The 21,235-nt window shown below is 41.2% G+C and overlaps 3 protein-coding genes across 4 annotated transcripts in view; all 3 read right to left on the reverse strand.

Moving 5' to 3' along the window:
- Positions 1 to 198: 198 nt before the first annotated feature.
- Positions 199 to 4,353, reverse strand: snrpd3l (small nuclear ribonucleoprotein D3 polypeptide, like). 2 transcript variants are annotated; one of them, XM_086153093.1, is made up of 4 exons: positions 4,220 to 4,334; positions 3,066 to 3,207; positions 1,001 to 1,193; positions 199 to 392 (listed from the first exon to the last, which is right to left on the reverse strand). In XM_086153093.1, exons 2-4 carry the CDS (start codon positions 3,189 to 3,191, stop codon positions 328 to 330), a joined length of 384 nt encoding a protein of 127 aa, XP_086009219.1. In that variant the 5' UTR covers positions 3,192 to 3,207; positions 4,220 to 4,334; the 3' UTR covers positions 199 to 327. The 2 variants fall into 2 exon arrangements, with proteins under 2 accessions (XP_086009219.1, XP_086009218.1); XM_086153092.1 differs by having other exon boundaries at positions 202 to 392; positions 4,228 to 4,353.
- A 972-nt stretch (positions 4,354 to 5,325) lies between these two features.
- adora2ab (adenosine A2a receptor b) lies at positions 5,326 to 12,102 on the reverse strand. Its single transcript, XM_086153094.1, has 5 exons — positions 12,031 to 12,102; positions 9,121 to 9,651; positions 8,875 to 9,006; positions 7,703 to 7,806; positions 5,326 to 7,313 (listed from the first exon to the last, which is right to left on the reverse strand). The coding sequence occupies exons 2-5, from the start codon at positions 9,318 to 9,320 to the stop codon at positions 6,370 to 6,372; spliced, it is 1,380 nt and encodes a 459-aa protein (XP_086009220.1). The 5' UTR covers positions 9,321 to 9,651; positions 12,031 to 12,102; the 3' UTR covers positions 5,326 to 6,369.
- Positions 12,103 to 13,295: 1,193 nt separating this feature from the next.
- Positions 13,296 to 21,235, reverse strand: part of bcr (BCR activator of RhoGEF and GTPase) — a 93,738-nt gene continuing 85,798 nt past the window's right edge. Inside the window, exons 19-23 of the mRNA XM_086152465.1 lie at positions 19,396 to 19,535; positions 18,574 to 18,708; positions 18,361 to 18,466; positions 17,352 to 17,514; positions 13,296 to 17,215 (exon numbers count right to left, since the gene is read on the reverse strand). Of these exons, the coding sequence (XP_086008591.1) occupies positions 17,126 to 17,215; positions 17,352 to 17,514; positions 18,361 to 18,466; positions 18,574 to 18,708; positions 19,396 to 19,535 (634 nt within the window). The 3' untranslated portion in view covers positions 13,296 to 17,125. The remainder of the gene's footprint in view (positions 17,216 to 17,351; positions 17,515 to 18,360; positions 18,467 to 18,573; positions 18,709 to 19,395; positions 19,536 to 21,235) is intronic.

Below are 21,235 nucleotides of genomic sequence, written 5' to 3' on the forward strand. Positions count from 1 at the left end.
TGCTAATATCAGAAATTCCTCATTTCTCAGATGAACATGACCATTCCATTACTGTGCTTTAAAATCCTTGATCGACGGATAAAAACAAACATTGAAAAACAGTGTACAAAAGTCATGATTTCTAAACAATGGAATACTGGCCCTTCAGTCAGGACACTGACAACCAGTCAGTGCACCAAAAAAACAAACACATTGTATTTTAAAATTTTATTTTCATAAAAAAAGAAAACTAAGCGGTACATTGAAGCACAAAGCTGCAAAAAGAGTCGATCCACAGATGACAATTATAAAACAAAAAGCTATACAGTGAATCAAAGTTGGGAGAAATTATCGCCTTTTCTGGAAGATGTTGCCTCTTCCCATTCCACCACGCCCTCTGCCTCTGGCAGCCACTGAAGGGAAAAACAAAGAACATATTTTGTCGAATACTTAACTGTTCAGAATTATCACAAAATGACAAAGCAGCCCATACAAGACCCCTGAACAGCTAAGATTGACTAACTATTTACTTTCATAAAATATCACCACATCCAAATTAAGCCAGAGCTGGAAATAACAAGGTAGCTTACACTACGATTACGGTTTTACAATGTGCAGGCAATTGAGAGCAACAGCAACAACGTGGGTGTTTGTATACACACTATTAATATTCATATGACTATACTCAGACAAACACACACACACACACACACACATTGTTTAGTTTTCAGGTCCTAAACCTTTGCATTTACAGATATTTTCCCCCTTGAAAACCCCTCTATCTCCATCAAGACTCATAAGTATGAACAACCCACTTCACAGGATGTCTGCGGAGGTTCTCAGTCATCTAGGTCAAGGTGAATTCTTGTCATGGCAACTTAACTTCAATTTCTTCACTTGAAGATGTTTCGCCCCTCATCCAAGAGGTGAAACATCTTTAAGATATGAAGGTCTAGTTGCCATGACAAGATTTCGACAAGAATTCACTTCACAGGAGTACATATAAATACTTCCAACAAACCTTGTGCTTTGAGAATGGCTGCTTTGCCCCTTCCTGCTCCAGATCCTTGGTTCTTGTTCTTCATACTCTTTAACATGGGAGCATTCTTTAACATGTCAGGTAAGATGAGGAAGCGAATCTTGCTCCCCCTGATGTAGACTTGCTCCAACTGCGCCACACGACCATCACGGTAAGTGACAGTGATATTGGACATCTGTACAGAGGAAAAACATTTTGTCGTCAAGTAAAAACACTGACATATAATCTCTGGTGACAGCTCAAATCCAGCACTATTGCAATGCATACCAATCCAACTGCCCTGCCTGACAACATACACTGACAGGCTTGAAATTTGGCAAACTAAATGTCTTAAATGTCTAATCTCAATAGATTGAGATTTACTGTAAGAATTTAGTGGCCAAATCAAATAATCTTAAAGCTATCATTCATCAAGCCATCCTTGAATTATTTGGCAGTGTGCTGGGTCTGGCAGTTCTGCAGGTGAGAACAGCACCTGTTCTAAGGAAATACCAAGGTTTCTTTGCCAAACTGTCCAAATCATCACTTAACTAAGCAGCTAGGTTAACACAGAACACACTTAACATATTCTCCAGGTAAAAAACAACTCTATGTAAATAAAAATACAATTTGGATAATTCAGCTTCCTTTTGTTACTGTGTAGGCTTATTCTGGTATTGACGTTCTCATTACAGAAACTTTCAGTGGGTGGCAGGGATGAGCACGGGTCACCCTGAGTGGTCTGCAGCATTGCATCCCCCATACCTATAACAGATGGGCTGCGTGTTCTGACACAGTACAAAACCACAATTACCCTTTAACATGACAGTGACATAGAAGCTGCATTTTATCGTACAAAAACACATTTGCCGGACTACGCCTACGATGCCCACGACCTCACAGGAACTTTAGGGGTCTAACTTACTCAACTACTTTTGGCCGATCATGACCATTGCATACCGGGAACCATGCACAAAAGCTGCTGTTCTGAAGATGCTCAAACACAAATCTTATAATAATCAGGACCGAGTCAAAGCCACTCACATCCTAACCCTCTTAAGTCTTCCATCTAAGTAACTTTAAATGGAAAAACAAAGTTCACTTGCAGCTTAATCTCACTGCTGCTTAAATTATGCTGCTGCCCACTTCACTTGTCAATGGTATGGCTAATCAGTTTCAGCAGCACTCATTTTACCAAGAACTTGTAGAGTTTCAGCTCATCTGATTGATGAAATGAATGTGAAAAAAATCCATGATGTAATTACTGATAAAATGATAAAAATTGCCTTAACATGCTGAAAGAAGAAGGGAGACCCCAAATGAAGGGGAGGTCAATGGGATTAGTGAGAAGTGATGGAGAGAGGAGACTGGGATTTATGAGACATTGTAATTCATGGCTTGCATATACCTGATTGAAGTTGGAACCAAATTCCATAAAGGTTACCACACAATTTTGTAGTGCCATAGGAAGTTTGTGTCAGTCGTGTTCATGCAATAAATGTCCAATGTGCCTCTTTATGGCTCGGTACTGTTGTTTCTAAATACTCAGGGATACAGTTACATATATTTCAGCACTAAAACCTAACATTAGCAGGCCACAGGAGTATACATCCAAAAGCTACATTTGCAAAAGAAACAATTCAAAACTCTTAAAAACTAGACCGCTCCTCAATCCCCAGTCTTCATTGTCAATGATTGAACAACAGCAAGCGGGGCTCGCAGTGTTTTGTTGAAATTAATCACATGCTACTGAAGAAGAATTTATACAAGTGAGGAAAAAAAAACCAAGCGTAATGACTAAAGCGTAATAGCTAAAGGATGTACCCAAAATGGCAGGAAATTCTATCAATGTGGCAACACCACTTTATTCCTTATCACTCGAAATGTAGAGATTTCGCCAACTGACACAACAATACAAATCAAATGTGACAACCACTGTATTCCAAAATGCGATGATCCCCTTCCATTTTACTGGGGGATTGTCAGTGAGCTGCACAAAAGAAGATTTTTAGAAGATTAGTAGAAAAGTCAGATGAGAAAAATTGGACTTCCAAACTGCTTCCCCCACCTGACAATTCATGTTGTCCTCAGCCTCAATCAGCTTGCCCCTGTATACTTCTCCGGTGTTGGTCTCACAAGTCACGATGTGGCCCTCGGCCTCGTGGAGGACCTTGATGGGTACGCCGATCGACATTTTTCAATGGATAACCCTGAGAATGTGTAAACATAAGTTAGTAGATTCATCTTTACGCCAACACAATTTCGGATACTAATACCAAAGTTATTGAGATTGGAACAGACACTACTGTGCCCCTCTTATCTGAGGTGTTAAGAGTTAGAAAACAATGATAGTCAACAATGCAATCTAAATATGCGGTTGGTTTACATTTTTGGTACTATACCGACATCTAAGTCAAAGGAGGCAACGCACAAGCTAACGTTAGCATTGCTAGCTATCAGGACCTCATTACAATTAGAATTTCCTCAAAAATTTCATTGAGAATCTCATAAGGAGACGAATGGACGCTTATAAATGACGGAACAGACACTACTGTGCCCCTACTGTGCCCCTCTTATCTGGGGTATTAGAGTTTGAAAACAATGATAGTCAACAATGCAATCTAAATATGCGGTTGGTTTACATTTTTGGTACTATACCGACATCTATGTCAAAGGAGGCAACGCACAAGCTAACGTTAGCATTGCTAGCTATCAGGACCTCATTACAATTAGAATTTCCTCAAAAATTTCATTGAGAATCTCATAAGGAGACGAATGGACGCTTATAAATGACGGAACAGACACTACTGTGCCCCTCTTATCTGGGGTATTAGAGTTTGAAAACAATGATAGTCAACAATGCAATCTAAATATGCGGTTGGTTTACATTTTTGGTACTATACCGACATCTAAGTCAAAGGAGGCAACGCACAAGCTAACGTTAGCATTGCTAGCTATCAGGACCTCATTACAATTAGAATTTCCTAAAAAAAATCATTTAGAATCTCATAAGGAGACGAATGGACACTTATAAATGACGGGAGAAGTTATTTAATATTTTGGTACATATAAGACAGGTAAAAGGCTACATTTTAGCAAAATAGTGACCACCATGCTAGCTTAAGCCTGAGCGTTAGCTTTGGTTCAGTTTCGCCGATTATAAAAAGCAAACATGCTACTGTGTAAATTAAGTCGTAGTTCCGCTCTGCCTCGACGACATACACATTAACCTTGAATCTGGGCTTAGGAAAAAATTCTCGTTGTTTTCTTTCTCTTGAGAAGCTTGGTCAGCAACGTGCACGCGACGGTTTCGCGTATCTTTTTGAGCCCTTTTCCGTTTACCCACAATGCAACAGCAGGCTCAGACGTCCTATGATGGCGACGGAACGCTAGCATTAGCCACGCCCCGGACTGAGGTGAGGTTAACATTGAGTACACGTATAAAGTGGAAAGGTGGACGTTTTTAAGCATCTAAGGTCAATAGCACCATCCAACGGGTAACTGTGGTGAAGGAACGCGCGGAAGTGGATTGAAATGGGTTGAGAAAAATATGAGGTGTAATGTAAGATTAGAGAGTTCCTGACAGAATGAGAGGACCAGTGAAAAGCCAGATGAAGATGTTGAGGTTCTCCTTGAGCGTGATGAGGATGGATAGGATCAGACATGAGTCCAACAGAGAGACAGCACATGTTAGATGTTTTAGGTCAGGGACGCTAGACTGAGACAGTTCGGCCATGTACATAGGAGGGATAGTGAATGTATTGGTAGACGGGTGCTGGAATTGGAGCTGCCAGACAGGAGGCCTGGATATCAAATTATTCTCAGTTTTTATAAGACCCACCATTCTAGGCAATAAAGCGGAAATCTCAACAAAGAAAAACACAGGAGAGGAACTTAAACATGGTCTTACAGCCACTCTGATAAGATGGTATTAGTCGTAGATGTGTGTATTGTGACACCACATCAATCTAACATAAAACAAATAAGAGTAGACAAGATGCTCCTCTAATTTTCCCTGTTCCCTTTATTGAGTTAGTCCCCGCTATTGTTTTATTATTACTATTTCCAATGTACAATATTGTAAATAAGATTGAGATTTGCTTCATTCACATATTTCTACATAATAGATGCTATGTTTATCAATGGAATGACAAAAAAAAACATTCAAATTAAATGGGCTGTCAATTTTAATGCTAACTACACGTAATCAATAGGGATAGTAAATAAATATAAATAACAAAGGAAAAATTCTTGTTGAAATCTTCTTGTCTTGGCAACTGGACTTGAATTTCTTCACATCTACGAGTAATTCAAGTCCAGTTGCCAAGACAAGATTTCAACAAGAATTCACCATGACCTGGATGACTGAGAACCTCCACCGACAATAAAGGAAAACACAAATGCTAACAGGCCAGATACATACCCTTGTTTTGTTTTTTCCTCTAACTGTGCTAAGTGTTGCTTAATGTAGGTCTTTCCTGCAGTGGAAGGGCTTTTTAATGGAGGACGTTGAAGCATAATGGCATAATAAAAGACATTGTCAAATAAAACTTCATTTGATTTCCATTGCATTAAGCTCATTGACCGACGTCAGCGGAGGGGATAGTCTGTCAACATCTTAGGCAGAGTAGTTTGTGATATGAATTTAGCGTGTGTGGCCCATGTGTTCTCTGTGTCAACAAGTTTGAGTCTGAAAGTAGCCACATCCCAAGCGTAAAGTGCTATTTGACTTGATAAAACAGGCTCTTTGTTTTGACTAGCTAGTAACTGGCCCTTTCACAGAAGTCATAGGCTTATTGATCAAACAGCAGGGACGTGTTGCCTGGCAGTTATTGAACTGCACAAGTCAAATTCGTAAAAACAACTGTTCCGTATGTATCGAGCAAACCGACACAGATCTCTATGCAAGGGACTGAGCACTTTTTGTACTTGCCTTCCTATAGTTAAGTTATAGTTATATTGTTCGCCTCATGCTCTCAAAGAGGATTCTTTTAACCTTGTCTTGTATCATTAAAAAAGAAACTTGCTTGGGCTTTTATATGCTGCGTCAAATATCTCAAGCTCAAAGCTGATCGTTTTAGAGCCTTAAAGCAATGGGTGACCTCAGTTGGTGAACACTGACTAATAAAAAAGAAAGATTCTTCAGAAAATAAAGACAATTCACATTCCAATCTCTTCTAGTTATTGAGAGAGTAAGAATACCAGCTCAAAATCGATCGGCCTGTGCCATTGTATTGTGTTCTTCGAAAAAGACACAGTGGAGGACAAGTAATACGTAGACCAAAACACTGTAATGGAATCACTTTGAGATGTCACTTTGTCACACATACTGTATTCTTAGATGCTTAACTATTTCACTTATGAGTCGTCCGTTAGTTCTGTTGATGAACAATGTCAGTCTGTCCAGGTATGAAGGCCTGAACATTCACAAAAGTGATGCAGTTTCCAGAATCTCTCACCTCCAAAATGCCGGTCCCACAACCCAGATGTGTAATTGACACAGATCCCTCGCTAAGATGGAATCCCATGACGCATGGTTGTTTTTGTGTTGTTGAGGAGGTGCCCTGTAATTGGTTTCCACAGGGTATGTAGTTACTTGGTGCTGCATCTAATGCTGATGTCCACTGTCTGGAAGCTTCATGCGGGATTTTTGCCATAATGCTGTCAAGATTGGGATCCAGCGTGTAACCATTCACTTGGGTGCCACATGATGAACTTTCTTTTCTATCCCGGGAAGACATCTGAATCATACTGCTACTTCCAGTAACTCTACTGTCACTACTTTCGACTCGGGATCCGTGTCCATTCTCCTGGCCAAGAATGTGCTGGTTCAGAATTCTCCGAAAGGTCAGCCTGAACTCCCGAATGCGGTAGGCGTAAATGAATGGATTCACAACAGAGTTTGCATGTGAGAGGATGATAGCGATGTTCATCACCCAGATATGTGGACGAGAGCAGTTCTGACACAGGTGGTTAAAACAGTTGATCATATGTACTGGAAGCCAACATAAAGCAAAGAACCCAACAATGATTGATAGTGACTTTGCAGCTTGCACTTCCCTGTGCAAGGTCAAGCGGGATGACATTGTCTGCATTTTTTTTTCAGACGTCTGTGCAGGCTTGAGTCTAGTCAGTCTGAGCTGGCGCCGCGCAACCAAGAAAATGTGGGCATAGATGACCAGCATGACTAGCAGAGGCACCAGCACACAGCCGAAGAAATTAAAATACACCATGTAGTCTAACGTAACCACTTCTTCAAAGAGGCACTCAGTCATGCCTTCGGGGCAGCTGCTGTTTCTGGCAGAAGTATCCCATCCTGCACAACAGAACCAGAGTATTTTAATCATATAGCAATAGTTACATAAATTATGGAAAAATTAGTAATATTACAGCTCTGTCTGAAAAAAGAAAAGTAGTCAACCGCTGAATGTGGGAGAGAATGATCACGGATTGTTGGCACTTTGAAATAGAGTTTACAATAGTCATATTGTTACTTTAAAAAAAATATTGTGCCAAGAACACTGTAAATAAACACGAGTTTGGTGCACATGCAGCATTAAATGATGGGCGGGCAGGAATATCATCCTTTAGGAACATGAGGAATACAAGTGGAGCTATTCTAATTATTCACATATTCTGGTATCACCAACATTATACAAAAATTGTTACTCAAATGTTCTTAATCTGATTTGAAAAACATCCCACCTTTGTTCCAGCCCAGCATTGGTGTCAGGCCAATGGCCACTGAGAGGATCCAGCACAGTGCAATGATGCCCTTTGCCCTTGGCCCTGTCACCAGACTGTTGTACCTGACGAACACAATGCAACACAATTAGGCACATTTCCATTCCTGATATGCTTCAGTTTGATTTACCTATTTATTTCTTTACATTCCATTACATTACAGCCATTTGGCAGACGCTTTTATCAGAGGCGACTTACAAAAAGTGCAATTCAGTCACCGAAGATCCGAAGTACCAGTAGTCGGAAGTCAGAAGTGACCACTCTACCAAATAGCCGTCTCAAAACTATATGCATACATAAATCAATTTCTTCGTTTTTTATTTATTCATTTATTTATTTATTTTGTTGGGCGGGGTTGGGGGCTTAGTGAGATTAGTTAGGTAGTGCTTGGTGAAGAGGTATGTTTTCAGTGGGGTATGTTATTTCTAACATCTAAGGAGATTTGCAAAAGTATACAGTAGATTCAACAGCATTAAACAGCATTATAGCAGCATTTACATATTGTAACTCTACATGAACTTAAATCAAACACTTTGATCAAATAAGCGCACATGTAAGAAATTAATGGAATAATTACTGTAGTTGAGAATTTTTCAGCCTAGTGTTGAAATCTGACTTTCATCATTTCAAAGAGCCAAAGAGCTAACCACTGTACCGCCCTCAAATAAACCAGACTAACTTAAATAATGTCACTTATATGGACCCTTAAACGTCCTCTGTGTCTAAAGGCCATTAGCAAATATGAGTGAGTTCTTACGTGAACAGTAGGCGAGTAGACTAAACTTCCTCAAACTGATTGTCCCTGCCAGCAAGGCAGTACCGGTATTACCAAACAGATGTCCAAGACAAAACACAGGGCCATGATGTAACTGGTTATGCAAACGTGTCACCTGCTGTGGCTTACTGGAGGAATCAACTTCCTGTTCCACAAGTGCTCAGTGTGGCTCTATCTAAACATGGTATGATCACACATATTGTGAATAATACGTGTCAAAGTTTTGTTAGAAGTAGCAAATCTTAAATTCCTTTTCCAAAATTAGCACTATGATTTTGGCGGATTGTAAAAGATAACAAAAACAAGCCAATCAGAGGCCTTGACTCAGTTGTTAGTACAGTGATGTTGTTCTTCCCACCTGAGTGGGTTCTTGATGGCGATGTATCGGTCAACAGCGATAGCCAGCAGGCTAAAGATGGAGCTCTGGGTGAGCACCAACACAAAGCAAGCGATGAACAGACATCCGTAGAACTTTGCACAGAAGCCAGTACTAGAAAACAGAAAAAAATGTAATTATTAGTTATTATCATATCCAATACAGAGATCCAAAAGGAATGTTATTAAAACAACAATTCCTTTAATTGCATCGCAAAGGACATCATACCTTATGGTGATAGCGAACGGGATGGCCAACAGCCCTACGGCAATGTCCGCCGCCGCGAGTGACACCACGAAGAAGTTTGTGATGCTCTGCAGGTTGGAGTTGAGGCAAACGGCCCAGCAGACCAGGATGTTCCCGGCCAATGCCAGACAGGCAATCACCAGCTCCAGGCCTATGTAGACCAGCTCCTCATTCTTCAGCATGGTTAGCTACACCTTGTTTGCACCTTTGTGTACATCCCGCACACTCAGCTGCTCGGTACGCCTTCAGACAAAACACCCGTTTGCCCTAAGTGCCAGGTGTGTCTCAGCTCGTGTCCCGAAAAGACAGCCTAGACAGGATGGTGCTACCGAAAATATTATCTTCGAAGCGTGATCTCACTCAGTAAGAGGTACTGTAGCTGTCTGTCAGTAATCCTATATGTCCCTTAAACACCGCTTGTGTTTCTCCCCAACTTTGTCAACGGGCACAGTGGAATGTCGATGAAGAGTGTCCATGGGTTCAATCCATCGGCCGCTGGCTCAGAACAGCGGTCTGGAGAGAGGAACAGAGAATGTGCAATCTGAGAGCCTGTACAAACAGATTGCTGGTGACCACACAGACAAATCCCCACACATGGCAGCAAAGCCATCGATCTCTGGAAGACAGCAGGCAGTTAGTTTTCTCCACAGGGCCAAAGCAGACAGTTCAACAATGTGCCTTTTATTTCAGGAAGGAAGGCCCCCCCAAAAAAACCCTCCCAACACTAATCTTTCGAGCTGGTATGGGACCTCCCTCTGCAACCGCAGGCACATAATCAGGCAAAATAAACCTTCTATACATTTAATTATTGTAACGGAGAGAGTATTTTAAATGATCTCCTCTGTTTGTTCTCAGGGTGTATTGCTGGATTCCATTACAATGAATGCAGGTTGCAAGTGAGGTCCAACCCGCTGTCGCTATCCGGCAACTACGGTCAAAACACTGAGCTCACGTCTCTCGGACGTCAAAGGGTGATTAATGTTTCCATGGCCATCTCGGATAAGCAGGACTGCACTTATATTTCATTTTTATTAACAGACTTTGGGGACGGCCTTTATGAACTGCAGCAAAGAATTTTTATTCTAGAATTGTTCCTATCTGGCGACTAAAGATGAATTTCTCTAGGCTAGACTTGGCATTACAAACTGCGACTTGTGAAACCAGACAAGTTGATGTTTCAACTGTGACAACTGTGTATTCAAAGATGGATTTGGGTAAGGCAGTAAAGGATACTGATATATATCAACAATTATCTAAATTTGTTGAATTTTTAGTTTTTTCAGATTTCTTGGGGAAAAGTCCACGAGAGAATTGCCGTCGAGTTACTTTTTAAATGTTCAAAACATGACTTGCATTTGTGAATAAATGATTTAAATTAAAAATGGTAAATAATTACCAACTGAGAAGCCGGATATTCCAGGACAAAAAGGAATAAAATTTCCTGAATCAAAGACAGATAAGCAAAAAAAAAAGAGGAAAGAACCCAAAACTGCACAGAACATATTAAAGAAATACTTAATTCACGTGGAGAATGAATCTGATGATGCTTTTGACACCCTGATGCTTATTGATGTCAAATTTGCTGCTTAATACCAGAAGTTAATTCAATTTGGGATGTAAACCAGATGAAACGAGTTACAGTTCCCTCCAGCTTGAGCTCACAAATACATTACCGACGTAACAATACGTAACTTTAAACCATATTAAATCACATTATTTGGTAGATGTTTTCTTCAGAGGTGCCAAGAGTAACAAACGTACATCACATTAACAGTGTGAAATTCAGTTTTTCCTTATTAGGAAATACATTCAGAGGGAATGATACTTACTAAGGATTGTAATCAATATCATTAATTTGACCATCATCAGACCATTCATTTGTGGATCTATAAACAATGTGTGCCCTGTTATTATACTACTATCAGCTTGTGACGTGGAAAGTAAATATGACCTAATTTTCCCTCCGAGGTCTATACACTGAAGAATGTTTTCAAAAGATAAAACTAATGAAATAGAATGTGAAATAAAAAAAAAGTGTGTGACCATCAGGAAGAATTTTGAGAGCTCTTCATGCATACCTTATTTAAACCACATTTTAAGCATTTTTATGATGCTGAGAGCTGCTCTCTGTTATTCTGTTAAAAACGCATTAATAATTATAATAATTGTGTTTATATATGTGTAATGCTAATATTTGTGTGTATGCACTGCAGTGTGTTTCTCTTCGTGGCTCAGTTCCGGCCATCACTGATACTAAAGTATTACTGTTTGTGTCCCTGCATAAATACATATAGGAAGATGTAAAGCATGTGCCATTAAATATGAAGTATCTTGGGCAAAAGTTCTGCTGTGCACTGGGGCGGCCACATCGGTTCACATCCAGATGAATCATGCAGAAGTTGTAAACGGTGAAATACAAGCAAGTGTGTCAAGCCCTGGGCTTTGCTTTAGACCCCTGTCTTGTTTGTCCTTCCAGGTGGCTGCTTTAAGGATTTACAAATTGAATTGGTGGACTTACAGGCTCTGGTGAAAAGTGTGCATCCTGTTGACAGAGAAGTGCAGTTGCTCTGTCAGTCGATATCCCAGCTCTTCTTCCTCTAACACATCCCATTAGAACTGCTTTAGAAATTTCACAATTTGAGAAAGCTCAACCAAGGCAGGGTCCCACTTTATCATGTTATGTCTGCCTTACAGATGTTTATAACTTGAGCTGAAATTCAATAATTTAACTTTTTTTTTAAGAATCTCACAACCTGATGAAGCTGATTTTAGTGATTCAACTTCACTAAAGGAAACAGACTATATTATGTTATGAACAGTCCCGCAATTTAGATCACTTATAAAATTAAAGAAATATATGAACAAAAGAAAAAAATGCAAATTGTAACTTACCTTGAGAAAACATGAAGGGTGCTATTTTCCACTCGCCATGTGTTCAGGTGAACCTGCGTGGATCCGGTCGTTCCACGGGAATATTGAAGGCGCGACTACGCCCGTGTAAATGAACCGGCCACAATCGCAGCGCGCAGGCGCAAACGAGAGGGATTGGCGGTCTATTGGGTCTCCCCGCAAGATGCGGCGGGCGGGGACGATGATCACGCGTGGGCGTGAAACTTCGTCTGCGGTGATATTGACAAGTTCATTCGAGATCTCAAACTGTATGTATGTTTATACATATAAATGTACATTCATATTTAAATACATGTGTGTGTGTGAGTGCCTATGTATATACATACATATATACATACCTACATACACATACATATACAAACATTCCAAGTATATATATGTAGATAGAAAAAAGAAAAAAAATGCAATTTTATATATGTGTGTGTGTGTGTTTGTGTGTAATTTTATTCTTTTTTATCTTATTTTTAATTTCAGTTCATTTTTTCTGTGTCCAGCTCCATTTGTGATAAGTTTCAGTAGCCAGCTTCTCATCAGGGTGTCCAGGTTTATCGACATCAAACGTGGACTTTGTTGGAGCTGGGGTGGACCATGCCCCTGTGACTCGATCTATTGCAGTTTCATTCATCCTGAGGTGTAAACTGGCTTAAAACTGTTAGGGAAAGGCAGCACAGAACCATTGATCACAGATGCACAAGCCTGGAACACAAGATTGATCGAGGGGTCCACCACAATAGACAAGGTCCCAGGTGCAGAGCTGTGCAGAGGACCCTGAGGTAATCCTGCAGCTGACAACTGGGTGTAAGATGCTAGCAGGAAAGGTCTAAATACTCTCATAATCAGGTGGCTGGCATCATGCACAGGAAAGTCTGTACTAAGAACTAGTTGAATGTCCCTCAGAGGTGATTCTATGGGACTTCCAGCTCCCGACAGACAAATTAGTGACAGCAAAACCATCCGGACATAGTGGGGATGGACAAGTAGCTAAAGACAACCATATTGGTGGACGTACCAGTCTCAAATGACAAGGAGTTGAAGAAGATATATATATATGGATCATATATACAATCAATGATGTCATCACTTGCTGGCCAATTGAAAGTCTTTCTATCTATTCTACATGCTGTGGTAATGGTGTTTTTAAGTAAAATAGACTTTGTTTGGAAATGGTAAGTCTTCTGCAATCCAGCCATTATTTTACAATGTGAATTAAAATTCTTCCCGGCAACTCCAAAATTATTTTAACCACCTTTTATGTTGATAAAGGAGATTTTATTTAACATTTTGTGTACAAACGCAGGCTGCAAACGGCCTTCCAAACATGTTTGTACTCAGAATACAGTATTCCTTTTTTTTGTTTACAGTTCTACAAGCAGAACACTAAATATCGAACAGGAAAAAGAGTCTGAAAATTGACGAAGGTAAAAAACAAACAAAAAACAATTAATGATTGGCCAGCAAGTCTCATCCTCAGCTCCACATTTCAGGCTGTTTTTTTTTTTTTTTTTTTTCACAGAAGGTTAAGGAAGCCGGATTAAATGCGAGAGTGACGTCAGAGAGGGCAGTCAAAAAGTAAGACATGTAGATGTGAAAGTCCCAGGGGTTGTGTGCAAGAGATGGAAAGATAGTTCTAATTTCCACGTTCCGTCCTCAGCAGAAAACCACCTGCCTTTTTTTTTATTTCATTTTTCGTGTACAGAGCTAAGAGGATATGGAGGGCACATGCACTTACACTGACAATCAACAGAGCAGAAACAATGCAGATTTACCGCTAATAAGACTCTTCCTTCTTTAACCACATACCGAGCGATTGGCTCTTCAGTGACACTAGAGGTGCTGGATCAATCCCTACAGATTGTACATCGGCGGATGTCACAATGAAAGAAAAGGAAATCAAATGATGCACTCTCTAGTATCATACATATTGTACATTTTGAGAGAATCAAATAAACCCCTCCGAATCTCCAAAAGTGTGAATTGACAAGAATCTGCATTTGCTATATCTGAGTGAGACGGTGTAAAGGATCTCAGCGGCCAGCCTGCCGACAAGAAGATTTCAAGATAGAGGTGATTGCGTGTCTCAGACAAAATGGTAAAAAAAAATGTAAAAAAAAACCTCAGTTATAATTTCAACAGAATCCTCGACTTAAAAAAAAAAAATCATGTTGATGAAGGGACGGTGAAATACATAGCCCCATAGAGGTAAACTATATAAGATCATTCTTTCGACATTAATCTGCGCCTCAGACATTAATAAATCATAAATAAATAGATCCAGTTGATCTTTCTTTTTACCAAACTAGAACACAGTATAAATAAATAAAAATAGAAGGCATGGAAAAACAAACGAGTCAAACTTTAGATGCTAAAATAAAAACACTGGCGACAAAAGTGACCTCTTGCCCCTTTTAAACACTTACTTTGTACAGTTTGATACTTTATACAGTAAGATTTACAGCATCTCAGTCACATGAGGGTGGCAACTAGAACAGGCATGTACAGAATGAGCTAAGACCATGCTTCAGGTCCTGTCTTAGTCGTTAAGAGATGAGAGATGCGTGGCTGTCTGCGGCCAAGGCAACAGGAGACTGAATGTTCCCGCTGTCAGCGTTGCCGCCGACATTCAGAGTACCACAGGCGCTTCACGAAAAGCTGTGTGTCGAGGCACGATAGGGTACGAGTAGTGTAGGCAATCGGGACGCGTTTTGAAATGGGTGATGGGTGAGTGGTGGAAGGTTGGATTCTGTGCATTTTTCCCATTGCATCATCTTGACATGTAGACGCTGAGAAAAGACGCGCGCTACAGCAGGCTAAGATTAGTGGCAGTAAAGAACTGTGCTCTGATTGAAGGTAGTTTTTGGGATTTAATCCTGACTGTGTGGCACATGGGACTGACACAGTGATGATTTTTTTTTTCCTCATCGAATCTCTAAAATGATCCATTCAGAAAAGTAAAATAACAAATTTTCTTGCAGAAGAAAAATCAAATTGTTCATCTTTTAATTTCATGCATGACATTCTGTCCTTTTAGACAAACACAACCAATAACTGTCATTTAATATTCATTAAACTGATAAATTGGTTATATTTTGAAGTCTAAAATATACACAGAATGCTTGGCAAAGTTAAGCATCTATCTGTAATCTAGCCATTGTGTTCATCCATATTTTAGCCTGGGAGAGATAGAACGTGATAAAAAGGCTATAAACCAGATCCTCAAAACCCAAGCGTGTGCAAACACGACAGCGAGAAAAAGAAAAAAACAAAACATGCCAGCATGTTAATTCAAGATGGCAGAAATAGGTCATTTAGGGGCTGACAAAGTAAGAGCTTTACTCCAACTTGAACACTGAGGCATTAGAAAGACTATAGGGATAAGAAAATCACAGAATTGTGACATTTTGCACTTGGAGCAGAAAATAAGGGAAAAAATGCTATTTGTCAAAACCAATTCGGTGGTCTGATTGAATTGATATAGGTTCTGAGTGCTCAGGTCACTTGGATTATAATACAGTAGTTCTAAAATCTTAGGAGTGCATTCCTACAGCCAAATTACGTGGTGCAAAATGACCAGTCACGTGTGTGTGTGTGTGTGTGTGTGTGTGTGTGTGTGTGTATGTGCGCGACGTTCTGTGACATTAGACCATGTCTGGACTGGAGAGGCCACGTTCACTGCGTGTGAGACGAACTGCCGGGTCACAGCCAGCAGTTACGGAGAGCTTGTGCCTTTTTTTTTTTCCACAGCAGCATATAGTATGAAACCTTTTCCTTCTAAATATCTAAACAAATAGGCTGGAGAGAAAATACGAGAGCTTCTATAATAACAAGGCTTAATCCTGCTCATTTTAATGCAAGACTGAAAAGTCAAGGCTAACACCTACCTCTTAATTAAACCGCCCCCCGAAAAACATACATATACATAAACAGACACCGTCCTCCTGAACTCCAAAATAAATTACAATAATAGCAACAATGATTATATGGTTAAAAAGAAAAAGAAAACAAAAAACTTTCAGATTATGTACATATTGTATCAGTGATCTCCTTCTCCTTTACAAACAAACAATGTATTAATTTGGCAAGATGTCCTATGTTACAAGAAGAAGAAGAAGAAGAAGAAGAAGAAGAAGAAGAAGAAGAAGAAGAAGAAGAGCAAGGTTTTGAGGACAAAGAAATGAACACGGACAATTCTTATCGTAGAAAATATATTGCTTCCTGGATATTTAGGCTGAAGACTAACTCGAGACAGAATCAACACAAACAAAGACGAGATTTGCTTTTGTGTCCGGACGAGCTGCGGGCGCTGAGGTTGCAGTCCCATCGCTTATCGTTGTCAGGTACCCCTTCAAAACTGCTTTTCATTCCTCACCGTCTTCCAAGGCGTAGCATTTTCTGGGATTAGTTTACCTTGTAAACGCTTAAAAGATACAGGCGTTTGGCTCCTGCGGCTTTTCATGACGTTGAAAAACAAAACAAAACGTGAAGAGTCTCTTTCAACTCCAGTAGACGGCGCTAATGCGTTCTCATGTCTCCTCAGAAAACAATGTAAGACATGTTTAAAGCTTTCCCCCACTGAAACATGAAAGGAGTTGGAGATGAATAAACGTAATCCTGCAAGGGGGTCAAGACTTAATGATTGTCCATCAAAAGCACAGACACAGATGAATGCCCCAAACTCAAAAGGTACAATGGAATGCTGTTTGGTTTTTTCGGGAACTACTTGAAGGAGCGAGGCGGGGACCGACTTCGACATTTGGATCGATAAAGGGCGATGTAGAGGGACGGAGAAGGCGGCTTCACCGACAGCATCGCTGCAGGTAAACAATATCATACCAAATATGAGTGGCGTGAGTTGAGGGATCAGTGCTGAGGACCCTGGTTCCTCTTGAACCCAACGGCGCCATCTTGTGTCCGAGGCGCATCACTGAAGACAATCCCTTTCAGCTGCGAAAAGCTTCACGGAATCAAGCAAGTCAATTTCAAAAACGTACTACTATAGGCTCACTTTGAGCCAGATCCTTCGGGGTTTTTCACTCTTTCGTGCGTAACGTCCCGGGAGGGCAGGGCCGACGCTCTCCCTTTATACTTCAGTGGAGAAAAGGATGCTCTGTCGTTTGCTGTCTGGAGTTGGGATTGTCTCCAGCTGGAGGAAATACAGCAACACTTGCACCTGCGGTAAAGAAAGGAAAACATTGGGGGGCTGAATCTGAAGTCATTCTTTAAATTGGGGATTATTTCAAAGAAATATCCGGGTGTTGAAAGCCAGATAAACGGGGAAGGGATTGGGGGAGTCACAGGAGGCCCACCTGTGCCATCACTTCCAGGGACCAGCTGTCGCCCATGCTGATGGGTTGTGTTGGATTTGCAGGGATCTTGCTGTCCTTCTCGGCGGGTCTCAGCAAGGTCGGGCCGAAGACCGTCGCCAGGTTGTGGAGCGACATTTTGTTGATACTCTCCTTCTCAGCCACCCTTTGGAGAGAAAGACGAGATTCCATCACAGTCAAGCCATTAAGCTACGACTTATCTCTAAATTTTAAACACAAAATAATAAATATAGATGAATTTCAGTATCCTGGCAGGCTTTGTCCAATTTTAATTTTCACAACAGGGGTAAGAGACTGAAATATATTTATTTCTATTGTGCTGTATTTCACAAGCTAGTGGCTGAAACCACCCGCTTCTGAAAGGCAACTTTCTGCTGCACTTTCAGTTTGTATTTTGGGTTAAAACAATGTTTTTGTTGATGTTCATTCATTTTTTAAAGTGCTGATCCCGGCTATCATTGCAAGAGTCGGGTTTTACCCTGGACTGCTCGCCAGTCAATCACAGGGTCACAAATAGAGGCATATAACCATTTACTCCCTCATTCACATGTCAAATAGAGACAACCATTCACTGTCTCATTCCCGCCGAGTCTCCAATTTACCTTTTGTCTGTTTTTGGACTGTGGGATGAAATCAAGAGAAACTGGAGGAAATCCATGCAGACACATTCAAAGAACATTCAAACTCAACACAGAAAAGGCCCATTGTTGGAATGAAAGCAGAGATCTTATTGCTGTTAGGCAGAAGCATTTACTACTGTGCCACCCATTGCTGAAGTTAATGTTCTCTAAAAAACTTTTAAGAGATTTTAAGAAATATAATCCCACTGAGTCTACATTTAGTGTCTACTGCTATTTTGTTTTTAAGGTTTGTCATTAACATATCATGCAATTCTATAAATCTCTTCACAATCTATACATCCCTTAAAATGTAATATCCAAGTGTGTGTGTGTGTGTGTGTGTGTGTGTGTGTGTTTCCAGGTGTTCCTACCTCTTCAGGTGGTCCAGAAGGAAAAGGAAAGTGACCAGATTCGGCTCCGGCAGCGATAAAAGTAAGTTCAACATGCAGCTCTCTTTGGCGACGCTGTCGGATAGAGCTGAACAGGAGGAAAGGAACACATCTGTGGTTAGCGTTTTACTCGAACAAACAGCAATTTGCTGTCAAGACAGCACTTTTGAACGTAATATCCATTAGCATGCTTACTGATGCCGCCTGCAAAGTTGGGGTAGAGCTCATCGGTGAAGAGCGGCTCGGGCAGCTCTCGAAAGTACAGCTTTAGGGTCCCGGCGATGGCGTTGATGTCCATCTCACTCATCATCACTGACACGTCTTTGTGGTCTGCATGGGACACAGCCATGAGAACAACATCAGGACAACAGCTAGTCTAGCTGGCGATGACGAAGGTGTTGGGGAAAGCATAAGGAAAGTAGTATATGATATGTATTACTTTAGCAGTAAATACGTAATAACACAAAAACTGTATATGAATATAAATATACGCACTATGTATATATGCATAGATCTGAAATATATCAAAATAATTACAATTAAACATACCTTAATAAAAGTAAGGTATTGATGAATACGTTACAGTTAACTTGGTCCAAATGAATCGGTGCAAATTTGAGAAATGTGTTCACGGGGGAATTCTATTCAGAGCGACGGACACTCAGGCTCAGTGTAATAAAACAGAAGTTGAGACAAAACTCAAATAAGAAGCGGAGTGAGTCATCTGTTAGCAAAGAGGGAGCTGGTGGGTGGAGAGGGATGGGACTGATTAGATGATAAGATGCCGCTGCAAGAATAATGAATACAAACCAACACACAGAAACAAACTTCTAAAGTGTAAATATATTTTACTTCCCTGGTGTAATGACTGGCTGACAGTGATTCATGAGTTCTCAGATGATGATGAAACGTCAGAAAGTATTTCTTATTTTAAAATCCTCCCTCGGCACTTTAAATATCTCTAAAACATGACTTTGTGTTCTGTGCAAAGAAGACACTCATGAAAATTGCACTCACTGGTGTCGAAGGCAGTCTTCAACGCCTGGATATCGGTGGCCACTCCGGATACTCGGTAGATTCCCACCTCCTCCATACCCCTCCTTTCGATTTCCTCGAGGCACTGCCGGACTATGTACGGGACCTTAGAGCGCTCTCGTCTAGATGGACAATGGAAAAAACAAAAAGGAGGACGTTTTGGATTGCTCAAAGAATATCCCATGGTACAGCGCAGTGGCACAAACACACACACTCACAAACAACTTGCAGATGCTTCAAATATTCAAGACTTTTGTTAAACCCCTGTAATAACGTGATAATAATATGTTATTAAGTATTAAGATGGCTAACAAAAAAATCAAATATAAAAAAAAAAACAAGAGGTAGCCTCCCTCTGCCTTCAGGTGGGGGGACGGGTTCTGACTGTTGTTTGTGGCTACGCACCCAATAACAGTTAAGTTTACCCACCCTTTTGTTATTGGACTTCTGTAACCGTCAACGATTATCCATAGCAAACACCATGTTCAGGCATAAAGGTGTCCATATGTGCACCTGGCACCTTGTGGTCTTATCGTCGGACTTGCAGCCACATGTCCTGGAAATCGGGTGGAGAGAGGGGCGGCGCTGTCATCTGATCACCACCTGGTGGTGAACTGGCTCCGATGGTGGAGGAGGATACCGGTCAGACCTGGCAGACCCTGACGTAACGTGAGGGTCTGCTAGGTACGTCTAACAGAGTCCCCTGTCAGAAGGAGTTTCAACTCCTACCTCTGGCAAAACTACAATCACATCCAAAGGGAGGTGGGGGACATTGAGTCCGAATGGGCCATATTCTGGCTTCATTAGACAGTTATCTCCAGTAGTTTGCAGCTGTGTGTGAAGCGACCCTAGTCCGAGACCATGGTGCTCAACCAAAAACAGGTAGAATGCTCACTACGGGTCGGGGAAGAGGTCCTGCCCCAAGTGGAGGAGTTCAAGTACCTCGGGGTCTTGTTCACGAGTGAGGGAAGGATGGAGCGGGAGATCGACAGGCGGATCGGTGTGGCGTCTGAAACAATGCGGACTCTGTGTCGGTCTGTCATGGTGAAGAGGGAGCTGAGCCAAAAGGCGAAGTTATGAATTTACCGGTCGATCTACGTTCCCACCCTCACCTATGGTATCAAGCTGTGGGTAGTGACCGAAAGAACAAGATCGTGGATACAAGCGCACGAAATGAGTTTCCTTCGCAGGGTGGTCGGACTCTCCCTTAGTGATAGGGTGAGAAGTTCGGTCATCTGGGAGGAGCTCGGAGTAGAGCCGCTATTCCTCTGCATGGACAGGAGTCAGGTGAGGTGGCTCAGGCATCTGGTCAGGATGCCTCCTGGATGTCTCCTGGGGGAGGTATTCCGGGCATGTCCATCTGGAGGGAGACCGCAGGGAAGACCCAGGACACGCTGGAGAGACTATGTTTCCAGGCTTGCCTGGGAACGCCTCGGGGTTCCCCCCAGAGGAGTTGGACTATGTGGCGGGGGAGAGGGAGGTCTAGGCCTCACTGCTTCGGCTGCTGCCCCCGCGACCCGACTCCGGATAAGTGGAGAAAGATGGATGGATAGATGGCTTAAGTATGAGGATGGTTTGCAAAAAAAAATTAAACATTACAAAAATTAGCTGAAAAAACAGCTGAGGTTATGACTGACAACCGCCTCGCTTCAAAAGTAAGTAGTTTAGTTGAATTTGATTGTTAGGAATAAAAAAAAAAAAAGGCATCAGAGTTCTGGTCAAGGACACAGAATTCAAAGAACAGCTTCGCACTACTTGCACATTCATGTAGATCTTTAGGACGGGGTGTTTTCTGCATTGCTGGATAATTCAGCAATTTCCG

Source organism: Fistularia commersonii, chromosome 9 (assembly GCF_037954325.1).
Source record: "Fistularia commersonii isolate RoL2024-O1a breed Wild chromosome 9, RoL_Fcom_v1.0, whole genome shotgun sequence".
Classification (NCBI taxonomy): domain Eukaryota; kingdom Metazoa; phylum Chordata; class Actinopteri; order Syngnathiformes; family Fistulariidae; genus Fistularia; species Fistularia commersonii.